Source organism: Vanellus vanellus, assembly GCF_965231255.1.
Source record: "Vanellus vanellus genome assembly, chromosome: 5".
NCBI lineage: Eukaryota > Metazoa > Chordata > Aves > Charadriiformes > Charadriidae > Vanellus > Vanellus vanellus.
Genome location: NC_138910.1, coordinates 71,693,629 through 71,710,444, shown reverse-complemented (window position 1 = coordinate 71,710,444; position 16,816 = coordinate 71,693,629). Strand labels below are relative to the sequence as shown.

Here is a 16,816-nt window from a genome sequence, read left to right as displayed (position 1 = left end):
AGCAGTTCTAGACAGTGTTGTCTGTTCTAGACAGTGTTGCCCTTGAAGCACATATAAGCCATGCAGCTGCTTGCTCTTTGTGTAGCAAGCTAAATTTTTCAAGAATAGTTTTTTAAAGTTTTATTCAGTAGCCAGAGACGTTGTCTTGCGTTAAGGAAAAAGAACTGCAGAGCTTTTTGGAAAAAAAATACTCTGATCTTCAACTTCAGATTCCAAGCGATTCACTTCCTCCTTTCTCCAACAGGCAATAACAATCCTAGATCTAAGCTGTAGTGTGTTTTTGGAAACTTAGTATTTTGTCAGAGTCCTTGGTGTCCCATAGTTCCGGTTCCTACTGTCTGTAAGCTGTGGAACTTGTTGCATGGAGGAAGGGGGATTTGGGTACAGTGCTTGTGTTCTGTAGAAACCTGATTATAAAAATGATGCTAATAGCTGTAAAGTGCAAATGTGCATAAGTGGATGAATGAATACTCTTAAGGAAAACCTGCTTTGCTTGAAGACTTAATAGCTTTTTGTATGTACAGGATCAGTTGGTGAAAGAAGATAATATAGATGCTGTAGGTAAAAAGCTTCAAGAATACCATGCTCAGTATCAGGAAAAGAGTAAAGAGTACGACAAGTTGTATGAAGAATATACCAGAACATCACAGGTTGGTTCCACTTTAGCTATCTGTAGAGTCTGTTTCTTGTTGTTTAAAAAGGGAAAAAAGATATTTTAACCTGTTACAGCTAATAAAGGCAATCCAAGGCCAGAAAATACAAGGAAAAAGCTTAGTAAATTGTGGACTAGAGCAAGGTGGTTTCAAAGTTGATGCAAACGGTGAATATTACATGTTGTTGATAGTCTTAGAGATACAGTGTGTTGCGAGGAGGAAAGAGGAGCTGAGCTTCCTAGTATAAAGTAGAGTGGTGGAGAATGCAATCACCTACAAGCTTTGCACTGCAGACTTCTTTCTTGGCTGCTGAGTATTTCCAGCTGCTGTATCCTGCAGTGAGAATAGTAGAGGGGTTTGTCCAGGTTTTTTATGAAGTTGTGTGCAAATCGGATACCAGATATTATGCATTAAGGAAGTGTGAATACAGTATTTGGGCTGCTTCTTGTAAAATAAGATAGTTCGTACATAGGGAGAAGGCTTACTGGCAGTCTTCCTGCAAATGAAGATGGAAAATATGACTAAAATATTTGAGGGGTTTACAGCCTAATAGAGAGCATCATGTGGGGGAGGAGGGTAGACTTACAGGGAGTAAGTCTTCCCTGACTCTACTCAGATGCTTGACTAAATTTAAAACTGATTTAATCATATTTTGTCTTGGGGGGGGGACGGGGGGACGGGGGGAGGTTCATCTTCTCAGTCAATTTAGGGAACATAATTGAGTCTTGCATTGTCATCTGTATCATGAACAAATGATGAAGGACTCTTTCCTCACATAGGAAATTCAGATGAAGAGGACCGCAATTGAAGCATTTAATGAAACTATTAAGATATTTGAGGAACAGTGCCACTCGCAAGAGCGATACAGCAAAGAATACATTGAGCGATTTCGCAGGGAGGGGAATGACAAAGAAATTGAACGGTAGGCTCTGAAGTTGTTTGCTTACAAGTAAGAGCTAGTGTCCTCATTAACACTCCTGTGAATTTTTTTTATGTAATATTGCATTATATAAAACACATTGTAAACTCAGTAATTACTCTGACACCTTCCCTCAAGGTGTCTGAACTTTCAGTAAAGCCCTCTTCTGTCAGGGAATTTCATTGTAGACAGAAGAGGTGGGAGATCTCTGGATTATTCTCTCTCTTCAGTAAATCAAGACACTCTGATGAGGATCAGGAAATAATAGCTGCATTTTATTATCCCACTTCTATTTGGATTTGCTCAGAATATAATTTGGGAAAAACCTTTACTTGTAAACTGCAAAATGGGCATAGATCTGGTAAATCTCATAGTCCAATAGTCAGTTTTGGTCGCTTTCAAAGAAGATGAGTATTTAGTTGCCACTACTTGGTGGTGGATAGTCGTCATCTAACAGAAATTCAGCAAGGGCCTCATTTGAAATTGCCCTTCTGTGAAGATACTAGCAGAAAGACCTGTGTCTGGGCCTTTGAGGAAACATCAAGTGTAACGCCTGACTTGACCCAGTGCTTTATGAATCATGGTAGAGTAACCTCCAGGAGATTTTTAGACTGAAAACAGTTACCCATAACAATCTTACTCTGCGATTGTAGTGCTTCTTTTTGACTAAAGATCAATTAGCTAGGGAAATATGTTATTTTTCTGAATTGTACCAAACCTGCAAACTAATCTTGAATGAAGAGACTAGCAGTGTTGCTTCTTGGTGGATCTTGATCAGTAATTGAAGTCTGCATTTGAAATCTTGCTAGTACTGGTACTTATGATGGGATTGCATAATTGATATACCAAAAAGTGAATCTGGCAGTGAAGGAGGAATCTGTTCTAGCTTACCCTCCTAGAGATAATCTGTCCCTGTGTCTCTGCCAGAAGGAAATATATTAAGGTAAACTGAAGGTTCAAACTATGCAAAAGGGTGGTACGTCTTCTGGCAAGAGGTCCTTTCTCTGGCACTCTTACAGTAATTTTCATGTTAAGATGAGGCAGTCAAAGGGAGGAGCTGCCGTTACAGTATCAATGTTCACAGTTCTTGTGATGCTCTTATATAAAAGTGCTATTGGTAAGGTTCAGTCCTTCTAGACTGGTTTGACCTCATCTCTCAAATATTGCACTTGTTTGCAGGATAATGATGAACTATGAAAAACTAAAATCACGCCTGGGTGAGATCCATGATAGTAAAATGCGCCTGGAACAGGATTTGAAGAAACAAGCTCTGGACAACAGGGAGACTGATAAGAAAATGAATAGTATCAAGCCTGACCTAATTCAACTCCGCAAAATCAGAGATCAGTATCTTGTGTAAGTAAGCCTGACCTGTACCTCAGTGTAGTGTCTGTGATGAACCTGATTAATGACTGTTTCTATCAGGATAATGGTAATTTAATTTTCTTTTCATAACCAAAGTTTTGTGAGCACTAAGGATACTACATTCTGACATGGAATGTCTGAGTAATTGGTTGGCCTCTTCATGACTTCATTCCTTTATTATGCTGTTGTCAGACTTAAAAGAGCCTGCCACAACAACTAGGTGCACATTCTGCAACTCCTGTAAATAAAACATTCAAGATAAATGAGTTCTAAACAAAATCTGTGCCTGCTGATACAACAGAGGTTAGTACTTTCTGTGCTGGGTGCAGCAGATGTTGCTCATACCTACCCTTGATTTCGCTGACACCCCTGTAACCCAACTTCTAATGTCCTTGTGCTGGACTGGGTGCACTAGGATTCTGGCAGAAGACAGGGAAACACACTGTCTCAGAAGGTGATGTTAGGAGGTTAGAAGAAGCCAGTGGCAGTACCCGTTTTGTTTTCCCAATGGACAAAGGCAGCTGTCATAATTTGTATTCAGCTTCCTTTCTGGCCTGCATTGTGCAGGGGCAGTACCTCTTCCTCAGCTACCCTCTTCTTTTTCCATTTAAGACATTGCTTCGTGGCTTCTCTTTGCTGTTGCCCAGTAAAGGCAGCATCTCAGAAGATGATGCAAGGAAGCGCTCTTATGGAACCTGTGGTTTTTGCTACTGGAGAGCAAACTAAGCTGCAGACTGTTTCTTTGTGGGACCTTGTGTCTGAACTTCATCCTGCTCAGTAGGAAAACCTGTACATGTACTCTGAAGTAATGTGTTAATGCACTCTTCTTCTGGCAGATGGCTCAATCATAAAGGGGTGAGACAGAAGCGAATAAATGACTGGCTGGGGATCAAAAACGAAAATATTGATGAGTAAGTGTTGTCATACATGTGATTTTACTAAGAAGTGTTCCATTAATAAGTGTTTTCTCTTGTGGGGTTTGCTAATACAAAACATGAGTTTCTCAGTAAAGGACTGGGGTTGTTCAGCCTGGAGAAAAGGAGGCTCAAGAGAGACCTTATTGGTCTCTACTACTACCCAAAAGGATGTTGTAGTGAGGTGGGTCTTGGTCTCTTCTCCCAAGTAACAAGTGATAGGACAAGAGGAAATGGCCTCAAGTTACGCCAGGGGAGGTTTAGATTGGATATTAGGAAAAAAGTCTTCACCAAAAGGGTTATCAAGCCTTGGAACAGACTGTCCAGGGTAGTGGTTGAGTCACCATCCTTGCAGGTATTTAAAAGACATGTAGGTGTGGCACTTGTGGACATGGTTTAGTGGTGGACTTGGCAGTGCTGGGTTAACAGTTGGACTGGATGGCCTTAAAGGTTTTTTCCAAATGGAATTATTCTATGATTCTATGACTGCAGAAAAAGGGAGAAAATCTCTATGGGAACTGTATGCTATGTGAGGCAACAACTCTGCTGAAGCATTTAGGATTAAATAAAGTTGGAACAGTTAAGTTCTAAGTTGAAACCTTTAGTATCTGTCCATTGGGAGCCTGACCTCCGAAATCGAGTGTGTTCTGGTATTTCTTTGAATGATTTCTGCAAAAATAAATCACTTTGCTTATTAACTCCTTTACTGACCACAGACTGGTTAAGCTAAATTTATCTTCTCTCTCAGCACATACTTTGTGAATGAAGAAGATGAAAACCTGCCACATCATGATGAGAAAACTTGGTTTGTTGGGGATCTCAACCGTATCCAAGCAGAAGACTTGCTCTGTGGGAAACCTGATGGAGCATTTTTAATTCGAGAGAGTAGCAAGAAAGGATGTTATGCTTGTTCTGTGGTGTAAGTGTATTTTCCTTTTTGTTCTAACTACTCAATTCATAAATCTCTACCACAGCTCTTTAGTTTGGAGAACAAAAGCCAGGTCTAGCCTAGGCCTACCCGTTGGAATATGTTGCATGTTTGCAGGAAGACTAACATGGTAAAAGCTTTGTTGCAAAAATGTGGTTTGAATGTGCAATAACTGCAGTCCTGGTGGTCTCTTCAGTCACCACAGCAGCTAGTACAAAATTCTGAAGTATCCCAACTTGAAGGTCTACAGTCCTAAGTAAATCAAGGCCAAATTTTCCCATATTCTTCCCTGACAAGGAACACATTGGAAGAAGAAAAACAGGTCTGGAAAGCTGTAACATCTTTCGTTCTCATTTTCAGACATGGCCAACTCTAGATGCTTTCTCTTGTATGTTTAAGATAATAGCAATGCTTCAGAGGAGACATTATTTGTGAGCGGTAGTTTTTATGACGTTCACACAGCCCTGCATTGATTTCTTGTGTTTCACTTCATTTTATGCTGGTGTAATGGAGGTCAGAAATACTTTGATTCCATTATCTAAAAACCCTTTGAGCCTGTTCTGGAGAGCAAAGTGGCTTTCACTGATTTATTTCACATGAAGTTAATTGCTTCTGAAAGCAAATCCGAGAAATTAATATGTGAAGTTATATCACCTCAAGGTAACGGAAGATTGTAGTATCTGCTATATTCAAGATACTGTTTGTCACAGTCACGGAAGTGATGGGTTCATCAGATACTTTGCTTGGTTGGTATCATAGTACAAGATAGCAAAGGGATGGCATAACGTAACCTGTTTCTGCATGTGACTTGGATTGTAATAGGGATTACATAATACTTGATCTTTCTGGCAGATAAATTTTTCTAGCAGCTTTGGAAATACTGTGTTGCAGTAACTGCTTTGCCAAGTTAGGGACTCAGTCACTATGACTTCAGGTAATGAATCAATTTGAACCCATGCCATGCCTAACATTAAAAAATGCACACTGGAGGTTAGTGCTGCATTTTATCAAATACTCTGTAGGTCCTAAGAATTTCTAGGTTTTGGCTTCTTTGCTTGATGGAAAGGTTTCCAGATAAGTTGAACACAAAGTCATAGCTGACTTCAGGTGCTTGTCTTCTTGGTTAAGCTCTCGACATTTTTTTCCAAGAGACATTTGGAGAACAATGCAGTAGGGAATTGTACTGCTGGGACAGAAGAGGCCTCTTATGTGGATTATTATGCAAGAGTGTTTAATCACATGCCCTGAAGCACTGTTTCTTCACAGACTGTATTAATCTCCTCAACTTGCATCTGCTGGGTCCTCCATTATGTAATTTAGTGACTGGCAGGGTCGCTGCATTAGTTAATTGTTAATAGACTGTCACTTTGGGTTTGTCCTTTGATGCTAAACTCTCCTGGTTTCTTTCATTGCAGAGCTGATGGAGAAGTGAAACACTGTGTGATCTACAGCACTCCAAGAGGTTACGGGTTTGCAGAACCATATAACCTGTACAGCACACTTAAGGATTTGGTTCTTCATTACCAGCAGACATCCCTTGTCCAACACAACGATTCCCTAAATGTCAGGCTTGCCTATCCTGTCTACGCACAGATGCCGCCCTCTCTCTGCAGATAAATTTTGGGGAGGAGGAAAGTGTTGGCTATCTTGGATTCTTTTCTACAATTTTTATTAGAACTCGGAGGGCATTCTTTCTCCTTAGACTGCTTGTTTTGCACAAGAAGTGATTCTGTGAATGTGAATCAAAAAGAGGCCTAGCAGCAACAAGACGACAACTTGGGTGTAGGTGTCCTGGTGCTACCTTAAAAGCTCAGCTGTGCTTTTACACTGATACTTTTGTTTCCTTATGAGGGGAATAAACTCAACACAACGCATACAAAAATACTGGAAGCAAAACATCATTTTGTGGAGATAATTTTTTGCCAGGCACCTTCAGTGGAACTTCTAATCGGATTTTGTTTTCTCTTGTTCTCGTAGAGACAATTTGAAGCCTCTGTCTGAGGCATCAGTAATGTCTTTCAGTCTTAAACTCCCAAGAAACTAGGGGGGAAACTCTACCACAGCAATTCTTCTCTGTTAATTTTAGCAGCTTCACTACGATTCAGCCGAACTTCCAAAAGAGGGCTTGTCTTGAGGTAGCATGGAATTTGGTGAGAGAAGACCAAAGGAATTATGGGAAAGCTTCAGGTTTTTATTTAAATGGAAAAATGCTTGTAAAGAAAAGTTGCTTTACTTTTTTGCCAACAGTAACAAAGTTTTGGTTTCAATGGCACTACAGGTCTTCACTTAAAGAAAACATTTATAACCAAATTGAACACACCAAAACTTTGTTCGTTGCTAGATCTAGCACTTATGGGGAAGGTTGCATTAGCATCCGCACATACTTTCTACACCAAAACTTGAAACAAATAAAAGGAAAAAGCTAAACAGTGCGTGGCTTCAAAACACTAAATTTGTCTGATCTGATGTAATTGCTCGCTCTCCTCTTTCTTCACCCCCCTTCCTCCCATTCCTCAGCCTCAAATTCTGGCTTCAGTTTTTAATGATACTGTGCTTCAGGATGTAAACTAGACTGAAGCTTGCACTCACCTGTTGCAGTTCTCTTGCTGAACAGTGACAGACTCTTGTAACGCTTGATTTTGGTATAGAAGAGGTAGGTGCAATCGGATGCTTCTGGATGGCTTATTGTACCAAATTCTTCCATGAGGTGTAGTAATTTCCTGTTGTATAGAAGTGGGCCTGCTAATTATAGACCTCTGATTTGTTTTTTGCAAGCTAGGCTCCCAACTCTCACACCGCTGCAGCCAAGCAAGATTTTACACTGGTATGATCTAAATTCCCTTGTAGTTATTTTGGACATGATGCAAAACACAGGAAGGGAAGAGAGCCGTACTCTTCAGTTATGGGATGTCTGGTACCATCCTTTGGCAAGGGCTGCTGTCAAATACTGGAGTGGGTAGTCCTGGGCTTTGTCAAGTGTAGCAATCATCCAATAAATCCCTTCCCTGGAAAGTATACAAAGCAGCTTATTTCCATTCCTTAAGCTTCTAAAATGAAAAAGAGCTGAATTTGGCAAACTGAACCACTTGGCATCAAAGCATAACTGGCAAAGTAATTGTTCAGTGTGCAACCTTCAAAGTTACTTTTGTTCCTGTAACTGGAAGCGGTTCCCTTGCAATGCACCCATTGTGCAGGACAGGAAGCAGACAGTCATGCAGGTCTGAGAAGGCTCGAGACCTGTTTCTGACCCTGGGGCTTATTTCCTGTTCAAATGGGTTAGGGTGTTTTTTTTCTATAATGCCTGGGCAGTAGTGCCAGGCTTGTTGATGTTTAATGTTTACACTAGAAGTATTATTTCGCTGAATGTCACGAATTTGCAAGCAGGGAAATGACAAGGCTGGAGCGCTGTCAGCCATTACAGGAGGGGTAGCCTGGTTGCCTGGCGTGCCTGTGAGATGTTTTATTTTGCACTAATGACCCTGACGCATCCTAGGAACTTTCTAATCAGCCAGTGTGCAATCTTCAAGAAAAGAATTCTGTAGATGTCACTCTTCTAATTAATTTAAACACTACAAAACTTAACCGAAACAGGGGGAGAGGAGAAGATAGTGCATGCAAGTTGCTATGTCAAAGTGACCCACATTTGCTCATGTGTTCCTTCTCTCCTATTTCCCCAAGAAAAGTTAAAATAAGATGTAGCCTTTGCTCTTAGTGAAAATCTGGAATGGATTCCTCAGTAGTATATGGACATGGAAATTTTTCTTTTTAAAGAAACTTGCCCTACCTCTTGGATAGTTTGCAGTTCTAATCTGGTAGCTGTAAAGCTGTTGTTCTCACACCCCTTGTGCATCCAGCGTTCCCTTGGTGCTGGGCTAAGTCCAAATGCCCGATGAGGGAAATCAGTTCAAAGGCACAAACGATGGCCAGATGCCTCATGCCTGTGGAAAAACCTGTGTGAGAGGGGGGTCTGATTGTTTTCTCTGCCTTTGCGGTCTCGCTGGGCTCTCCTCTTACGATGTTAACATCTGAGGCTGATAGGGCGTGTATTTCTGATCCCTGTTTCTGCGACACGGGCAACCTGAGGAAAGTGTTCCATGTTTGACCTGGTTTTAGATAAGGCTCAGTTTTGTTTTAAACAAGCACAGGTCTCCTTTCAGGCTCATAAATCCTGGCACACCCTCGCAGTACTGACAGCAACGGGATAGCAAAATGGGACTGTCTGAAGTTTCCCTGTAGTGGAATCTGACTGATCCTGTGAGGTCTTGGTCCAGGCTCTGGCCCCAGCTCTGCCAAGGTAAATACAGTGTAATTCCATTGGCGTCTGTGAAGGTAGCTTGGCTTTATAGTGGTGTGAGTGAGTTGGGATTCTGGCCCCTCGCTCTCTGAGATCTCTTTGCTGATCACAGGTGATGTATTTGCTGCGAATGATGCACTCAGAGCCAATAAGCCATCTTGAAGCATTCTTTGAAATTCTGTTTTGCCCAAACCTTCAGATCAGGGCAGATTAAGCCTACATCCCTTGTATTTGGCTCCGTTATCCTCGGCAGTCTCTCCGAGGCTGTGTTTTGCCACTGTTTCCCTCTGTGTTTGGTTTAGGCACCTGAAGTCCCAGCTGCTACGATTGACTCTCACGTGCCATTGCACAGATTCTTTTTGCATCTGTTTTGCACTCATAGGGCAAATGAAAATGGGTATAAAACCAACTGACGCATGCAGCTGGTGTGATCCATGGGGCAAAGGCTTGGTCCTGCTGCACTCATTGTGCTCAGCCTAATTCTGTTTGCTCAGTAGCGGTAGACCTGTGAGAAAACCCATGGCTTCCAGGGGCTGTTCTACACTTGCCTGACTGAGAAATCAGAGATGGGCCTGTGAGGTGCAGGATTACACCCTAGCGTGAAAGCGGCTGTTAAGCCTAGAACAAATACAGGAAATGTGAGCATAAAGGCAAAACGAAGGAACCCAAGTTCTTTTAAAGCATTAAGATGCGAGAAGGTTTTCCTTTTAAGAGTCAAAACGACGTGAGGAAAGGGGAAAATAGTCTCACTGTTGTAGCAGCCATCTGTTAGCCGACTGCAGTTAGAGGAATACTGATCTCATTGACCCATATTGTATTAAATATATATGTAGAGTTAAATAACTTTTGCACAGTGTTAAATGGGGGAGGGGGGGGAAGTTGAAACTCGAATATGCACAGTTTCTTCTAATCTGTTTTGAAGTATATTTGCAGGGATCAGGGGTGATTCAGTATTTTGTATTCGTAAGGATGGAAATCAGGTCTACTTCCACGGTTGCCACTGGCCCCATTGCGTCAGCCAGGAGTGCCATGTTTTTGAAGTTACTAAGTTATAAATCTTTTCCTACTAGGTGTGGGGTTGGTTGTTTTTTGTTTTTTTTTTTTTTAATTGATTACAAGTAATCTTAGCATGGGAAGAACCAACCTAGAAACAGAGGGATGTCCCGAAAGATGCTTCACTAGTATGTGAAGCAATAATACGTGATTGTCCACCTTCTGATACTGGAGTGCTCTAGATTTAGGTGTTGTATTTGGGTTTGGTGGTGGTTTGTCTTTTTTTTTTTTTTTTTTTTTTTTTTTTTTCTCATCAGCAGTGGATTGGGTTGCTGCTTTGCACTGTTGGTAGTTGCAATCTGGAGTTATATCCAGTACAGCCCTCTGTCTTATGCCAAAAAATAAAATGCTCTTTCCACACTCATCTCTCTTGATGTGGCAGATGGTCAAGAAGTTTTCCATTTAATGTGATGGGCCTGATTCTTTTCTCGCTGACACTAGTGTAAGTAAGACTTCCACAACTAAAAGCCATTCCCTGGAAAAGAGCTTGTATTTAATCATACCTGAACTCTAGTCACAGCGGGGCAAAAATCAAAGTTTATCCTTCACAAAGCCAGGCAACTGTAATGGGGACTGTGGAAATGAATGTTGACACTTCATGCTGTTTTGGGGAGAAGAGGAGAAGGAGGAGGGTCCTGGTTGCCCCAAATCCTGGGCTCTCTGCAGGCTTGGGTGGCACCGTGTCCGTAACTGAACGCTGTGGCTGTTTAAAACAGCGGAATTGCTATAAGAGTGTCACACCTTAAGTTTGGAAAAGCCCCTTATTTGGTACTTGAACAATCTTGCTTCTGTTTTTGAATGTCTGTTTATTTTTTATTTTTGTTACACTAACAGGGAATAAAAATCTGAAATGTTAGTGAGTCTTGTATGCTTGCTGCATTGTGCAGACATGAAACAGGTACTGTTTGTGGATCGGGAGGGGTAAGAGACAGGTTCAAAAATGCAGTTTTACAAAGTACTGTGATGGGTAGGGAGTTGTTTTGTTTAGATCATGTTTAAAATCAGCTTTTCTTAAGTGTAGTTTCCTTATGTTGATTTTCAGCCTCTGCTCTTGGAACAGCAAAATCAAAATGTTCCCAAAGAACAAAGATACTCTGAGGGGAGGGGGTTAGGCTTGCTCAAATTCAGTGTTCAAAGCAAATAGCTTTAACGAAGAGGAAGGGTCAGCATCCTAAAGCATCCCTCCGGTTGTAGTTTGATGAGGCAGTAGACAGACTATGACCTCTGCCATGAGAGAAGAGGAGATGCCAGAGCAGACCCTTCCCTTTGGAATAATCAGTTATACTCTCCTTAAATGTGCATGCAAGGAGATAGTCAGGAAATTATTAGAAGTCCCTAAGGACCTGCTTCTCTTTCTGTATTGCAGGGGAATTTGCATTGCTGATCCCCTCGTTTCCCTTGGCACAACCCATGCAGCCAGGAGAAGGGAGTGGAGTTACTAGCCCAAATAAACGTGGGCCTGTTCGGGAAGCAGCTCGGCTAGTTAAGTACTGCGTGAGGAGTAGCTTTGGATGGGGTTATATGAAGTTTGTCCAACATTTTTGTGAATCTTACATTCTGTGGGCAGAAATACTTTCCACCAAATGGGAAGGGGAAAAAAAAAAAATCTCTCTTGAAATCTTTTCAACTCTTTCCTGTTTGTTCACAGGGGCAGATAGGGAGCTCTCGCCTGTTAACTGTTTAGATGATGACAGTGCTCGAAGTGCTGGTCTTTGGGGCTGGCTCCATACAATTAATGCAGAATTTGCATTTCTTTTTTTTATTGCTATTGGCATAGACTCGCCGTATTTGATGACTAGACTCACCATTTGCTCTAAAATTTGCCTTTAAAAAATGTAATATGAGCTTCAGAGGCAAAAAAAAAAGTGACAATGGGCCCTTATTGATAGGAAAAAAAAATGGCTTGTTGATCAACCTGTATTAGAGAAAGCAGCTTTAATTTGATGCCCCCCTCCACCACCTTCCTTTGGGATTGCTTCTGTGAGATCGGCATTGGCAAACGAGGGGGCTGAGATTTCCCTCTGTATTCAGCAGCGCTGTACCTGTGCGCGTGCCAAGTGCTCGTAGCCAGGGGCTCGGGATCATTTGGAAAAATGATTGCATCCAAAGACCAAAAAAAAAAAAGTGTCCAAGGGTGAATATCACCCCCTGGCATCAGTCCCATTACTTCAGGGGAGGTGTAGGATGCTGGGACCAGCCGGGAGCTGCTCTCTGGTCTCTGTCGGGAGCAGTGGGGGGTTCGTGTTCAGTTGGCTGGGTGGGGGTTTTTGGTCTGTTTTGTTTTCGTGAGTGACTTCTACATCCAGCAAAGATATGTTTGACGAAACCTGTTAATTTTGTATATCTGGCTGTTTATTGCACCATGGGATTGTAATGGTCTGCATCATCTGTGTGTGTGTGTGTGTGTGCGCGTGTGTGTATATGTACTGTATGTATATAGATATATGTAAAATATATTCATGTACACATTTATATGCATTAGCTGTAAGTGGCACTGCCCCTTAAAAAAAAAAAAAAAAAAAAAACAACAAAATTCACTGTTAGCACATTCTGCCGTGTGTTTAGGCAGAATTGGGTTTGTTTTTGTCAAATGAAAAGGAGTTTATTGTGTTCATCTTGCATATGTGCTTCTGAAACGCTGAACTCTGGATTTCCTTGGAGGGGGGTTACTACTCTATTTGTAAACCGAATTGGAATTGGGGTGTTACTTACTCTGGGACAAAAGCATTCAACTTTGTTCCAAGCAAAGGTTTAGCAAAAGAAAACGGTTTAGCAAAAGAAATCCTCTTGCTCTCCTGCGAGAGGCAGTGAACATTTGCACGTTTCGGTAGACCCCCCCCCCCCGACCCCCCTGTCCAGAGCTGATGTGCAATGGGTGGTGTTGGTACGTGTCCCTTTGTGAGTGGACTCTTTGTATAAGGTGTGGTTCAATGTAAAGCATGAGTGGGTGTTTGATCTTGTATCGAGGGCTGAAATAACAGCACACTCCTTTGTACAACCTTTGCATTAATGTTTCTGCTTTTCTTTGACTTCTATTTTCTTTAAGGGAAACCGCATCTGTTAAGAACCTGCTTCTCCAGAAGCTATCGGATTATTTTGTTTTCCGGATGAATTCCAGCATGTAACTTTGGTACTCTTGTTTGTTATTTGTGTAAAACCTGTTCTTCTGTCGTTTATGGTGTAGTTGGGGGGGTTTAAAAAAAAAAAAAAAAAAAGGAATTCATGTAGTTTAACTTTTAAAGAAAAGAAACAAACTGCTTCATAAGGAAACCAATTGTATGTTAGTGTTTTCAGACAAGTCATCCTGTAGTTTCTAGCTCAGTAATGCAACACTGTACTTGTCACCAGGTGTGTGTTACAATTTTGCTGTACTTTCTTTTACTAGATGGTTGGGCTTTTAAATCCCAGACACTAAGCATCCTGGGCCTACTTGCTCTAGATCAAAAAAAAAAAAATGCAATAAAAAAAAATTGCAATAAAGCACATTGACATGTAATGTTTTAGAAGGATGTACTGACAGCTGTTTCTAATAAATGCAGAACTGCAGCGTGGTCAGGCTGTGGTGGTGTTAGCTGTGTTTGTGTCTCCCAGCCAAGGCCATGAGCATCATCTTTAATGGAGACTTCAAAAAAAAGACTCACAGAGGTCCAATTTTCTCTCAGGTAGAGCTGAAGCAGCCGGGGCCCAAAACCTTCTCGGCGCTGGATGAGGGAGGGATACACATAGCACACACGCTCTCCTTAATGGAGCCTTTCCTCCCTTCCTTTTGCAGCATCTTTAGAGAGAGCAGGAGCCATCAGCAATGTTCTTGCATGCCTCGTTGCTTCCCCAGCCTTCAGGGAAAACCACCTTTGGTGATGCTGCTCCTGGTGCTGGGGGCAGGGGGGGGCTGCAGCGCTGACGCAGCCTTCCAAAAGACCCAGCTCGGCTGTGTCTGTTTGCTTAGATCCTTAAATTTGCAGGAGTTTTGGAAATCACAGGCCCAAGGGTGGGCAGTCAAAGGGCTTGGGCCAGCTTGAGGGTGGGCAAGGGCAAACCTGGGGCGGCTTTACCCCTCAAACTTGGGAATCGGATGGGATGCCACAGCAGCATCACTGGAAAATCAGGGCAGGGGCAGAACTGGTCCATGCATGGCTCTGCTGGCCGGGGTTGCAAACGGCTCAGTGTTTTTGCAACCCGATGAGTTGACGTTTTTGCAGACTGCTGAGCAACGTTTTTCCAACCTGCTGCGTTGACCATTTAAAAAAAATAAATGCTGAGCCAGCATTTTCTCACATTGCCGAGTAAGCCTTTTTGCCTGCTGAGTCAGCATTCCCTCCATCGCCCAAGCCACAGGCCCCTCTGCCAGCAGGCGGGGCGCACCAAAAAGGGGCAGAAAAGCCCTTGGTCACAGTGTAGGGCTCCCCACTGCCTGCAGGGATGGGGCACAGCACTGGGGGATGCAGCCAGCCCCAAGACATCACTAGCCACGGGCACTGCAGGCCCGCGGCCACCGCATCGGCACCCAAACAGGAGGAGAGCGAAGGGGAAACAGCGGAGAGAAACTGGGAGGGCTCTGTAAGGCGCTCTTGGGGATTGGCTCTTTTTTTTTGTTATTTAATTTACTTCTTTTTAATAAAGACTAATGAGGTCGAATTACAGGAAAGATGTAAGTCACTAATTGGCAAATCATTTTTCAGGGCTTTGCCAGACGGTTCGTTTTGTTATGAAAACATTACAGCCGGGAGCCGGCATAGGAAATTTCCAAGCGGCCGTGCTGACTGGATGGAAAGAAAAACACCTCCCAGCTCAGATGTCTTCTTGGAGAAAGGGCAAATCCCCAGGATTTTTCCATCCTCAGCAATGCTACGGAGCTTCCTGCAAGTCCCCCGGGCCCCCCCCCCCCCCCCCCCCCCCCAGTCACACATGGGACCTGTCCCGGGGACAGGCGATGGCCCGGCCCGCCCCAGGCATGACACTGCGGGGCAGGGTGCGAGACGGATGGACAGATGCCCTTGAGACGCTTTCATGGGATTCCTGTTCCCCTGGGGCAGGAGAAGTTTGCAGTGGGAGGTGCATGGGGGAGGGGAGGACCTTCCCCATAGGAAAAAAATCTGGAAAAATCCCAAACAGTCTCCAAAACCCAATCCTCCCCCAGCCCAAATGCCTCCATGTAAGGCACCGGGGTTTGGTTCAGACCATCCAGGTTTGGTTCAAAAGCCATGGGCTTGTTGCAAGGACCAAACTGCTCTGCTTCCTCTCCTTGGTTTCAGCTCTCAAAACAGACTTATTTTAGTGTAATAGTTTAGTTTAACAGACACCATGCTGCCAGGCAACGGGAGCAACATAACCACCAGCCGTAGCTCCAAGTACCACAGACACAGCCATAAATACATGGCAAAGGAGCTAAAGTGGGCTACACGGCTCTGTGAGCAGCCCAAAAGGGTGGGACTTTCCCTACAGAAACCATGAGGGATGTGGTCACCTGTCACCTCCATCACACTCCAACACGCGTGACCCATCTGCTGTAAACGAAGCAACTGAGCATGGAAATGCAGCTGGGGCAGCTTCTTCTCATACCAGTCCCCACCACCACCGGGGGCTGGGTAGGTGGAAAGGGACCCAAGAAGGAGCGTACAGCCTGCATCCCCTGGGAACGGGATTCCCCCGGGGATGCGCAACCTGGCTGAGCCCCGGGGAGACAGGAGAAGGATGGAGGAGCGTTTGCCCTGGCCACGAGCCGCGATTCCTCCCGGCGAGATGTGAGATGCAGCGTTTCCCTCCCTGGAGCATCAAGGCCAAGCTTGGAGCAGGGGCCGGCAGCTTTCAAGTAAACCAGCGGATTAGGCTTGGCCATGGACCCAGAATCCCCATTTCTCGGGAAATCTCATCATCTCACTCACCAGGTTTCATCCAAATTGGAACGAAATGTTAAAAAAATACAAAATTTGACTCTGGACAATATTTTCGGAGGGGTTGGGGGTGGGTGGGGAACATCCAACAGAACAATTTTGGTTCGGCTGGCACAGTCCCGCGTCAGCATTAGCCTTTCGCTACCGATACAGTCCAAACACTCAGGAAGGTTTGAAGGATGGAGGCTTCACCCTGACCGAGATAAACCACTTCACTGGCTGCTATTTTCTCCCCGAATTTTCACCAAATCTCCACTTTCTGGTGGCAAAACTCTCTCCCTGGGGAAATCAAATGGGCTTTTGCGGAGAAGCGATGGGTAGGGGACCCTCTGCACGGTGGCTTCGTGCTCCCTGGGGCAGAGGACATGGCAGAACAGGGAAGGAAAGGTGCTGCTGCCCACCTTCCTGTCCCCAAACCCATCTTCCTGTCCCCAAACCCGTCCTTGGTGGCGGTGGTGGCTCCTGGGAAACATCTCAGCCACCACCGCCCGGGGGCTCTCCCCCAGCCTGAACACTGGCTCGCACACCATGGAGCAAAGCCCATCTCCGGCTTCCCCGTGGGCTCCCGCTCTCCTATGAAGTCCCATCTGCCCCTTCCCAGCCCCGACAGACCTCAGCCACAGGGCAGAGCCTTGAACTCTCCCTTGGAGCGGGAGGAGGGCAGCAAGGCAGCTCCAGACCCATCTCCTCACGCCCAGCTGGCTCGGCCTGGAAGCCCTGATGCAAACCAGAGTAACGCAGGGGCCGGTTCCCAGAAGAGGGATAAGGAGCAGGAAGAGGAGAATTAACTGCCACAGGG

The 16,816-nt window shown here is 44.0% G+C and overlaps 1 protein-coding gene across 5 annotated transcripts in view; it reads left to right on the top strand.

Annotated features, from left to right (window-relative positions):
• The window catches only part of LOC309672246 (phosphatidylinositol 3-kinase regulatory subunit gamma), a gene marked incomplete at both ends in the record, with an annotated part of 74,750 nt that extends 68,354 nt beyond the window's left edge, over window positions 1-6,396 (top strand). For 3 of the 5 annotated variants that reach the window (XM_082483701.1, XM_082483700.1, XM_082483702.1), the window contains 6 exons: window positions 525-650; window positions 1,433-1,575; window positions 2,752-2,928; window positions 3,774-3,848; window positions 4,600-4,770; window positions 6,195-6,396. In XM_082483701.1, the coding sequence (XP_082339827.1) occupies window positions 525-650; window positions 1,433-1,575; window positions 2,752-2,928; window positions 3,774-3,848; window positions 4,600-4,770; window positions 6,195-6,396 (894 nt within the window). The remainder of the gene's footprint in view (window positions 1-524; window positions 651-1,432; window positions 1,576-2,751; window positions 2,929-3,773; window positions 3,849-4,599; window positions 4,771-6,194) is intronic. The other 2 variants (XM_082483704.1, XM_082483703.1) reach the window with 2 other exon arrangements.
• Window positions 6,397-16,816: the final 10,420 nt, after the last annotated feature.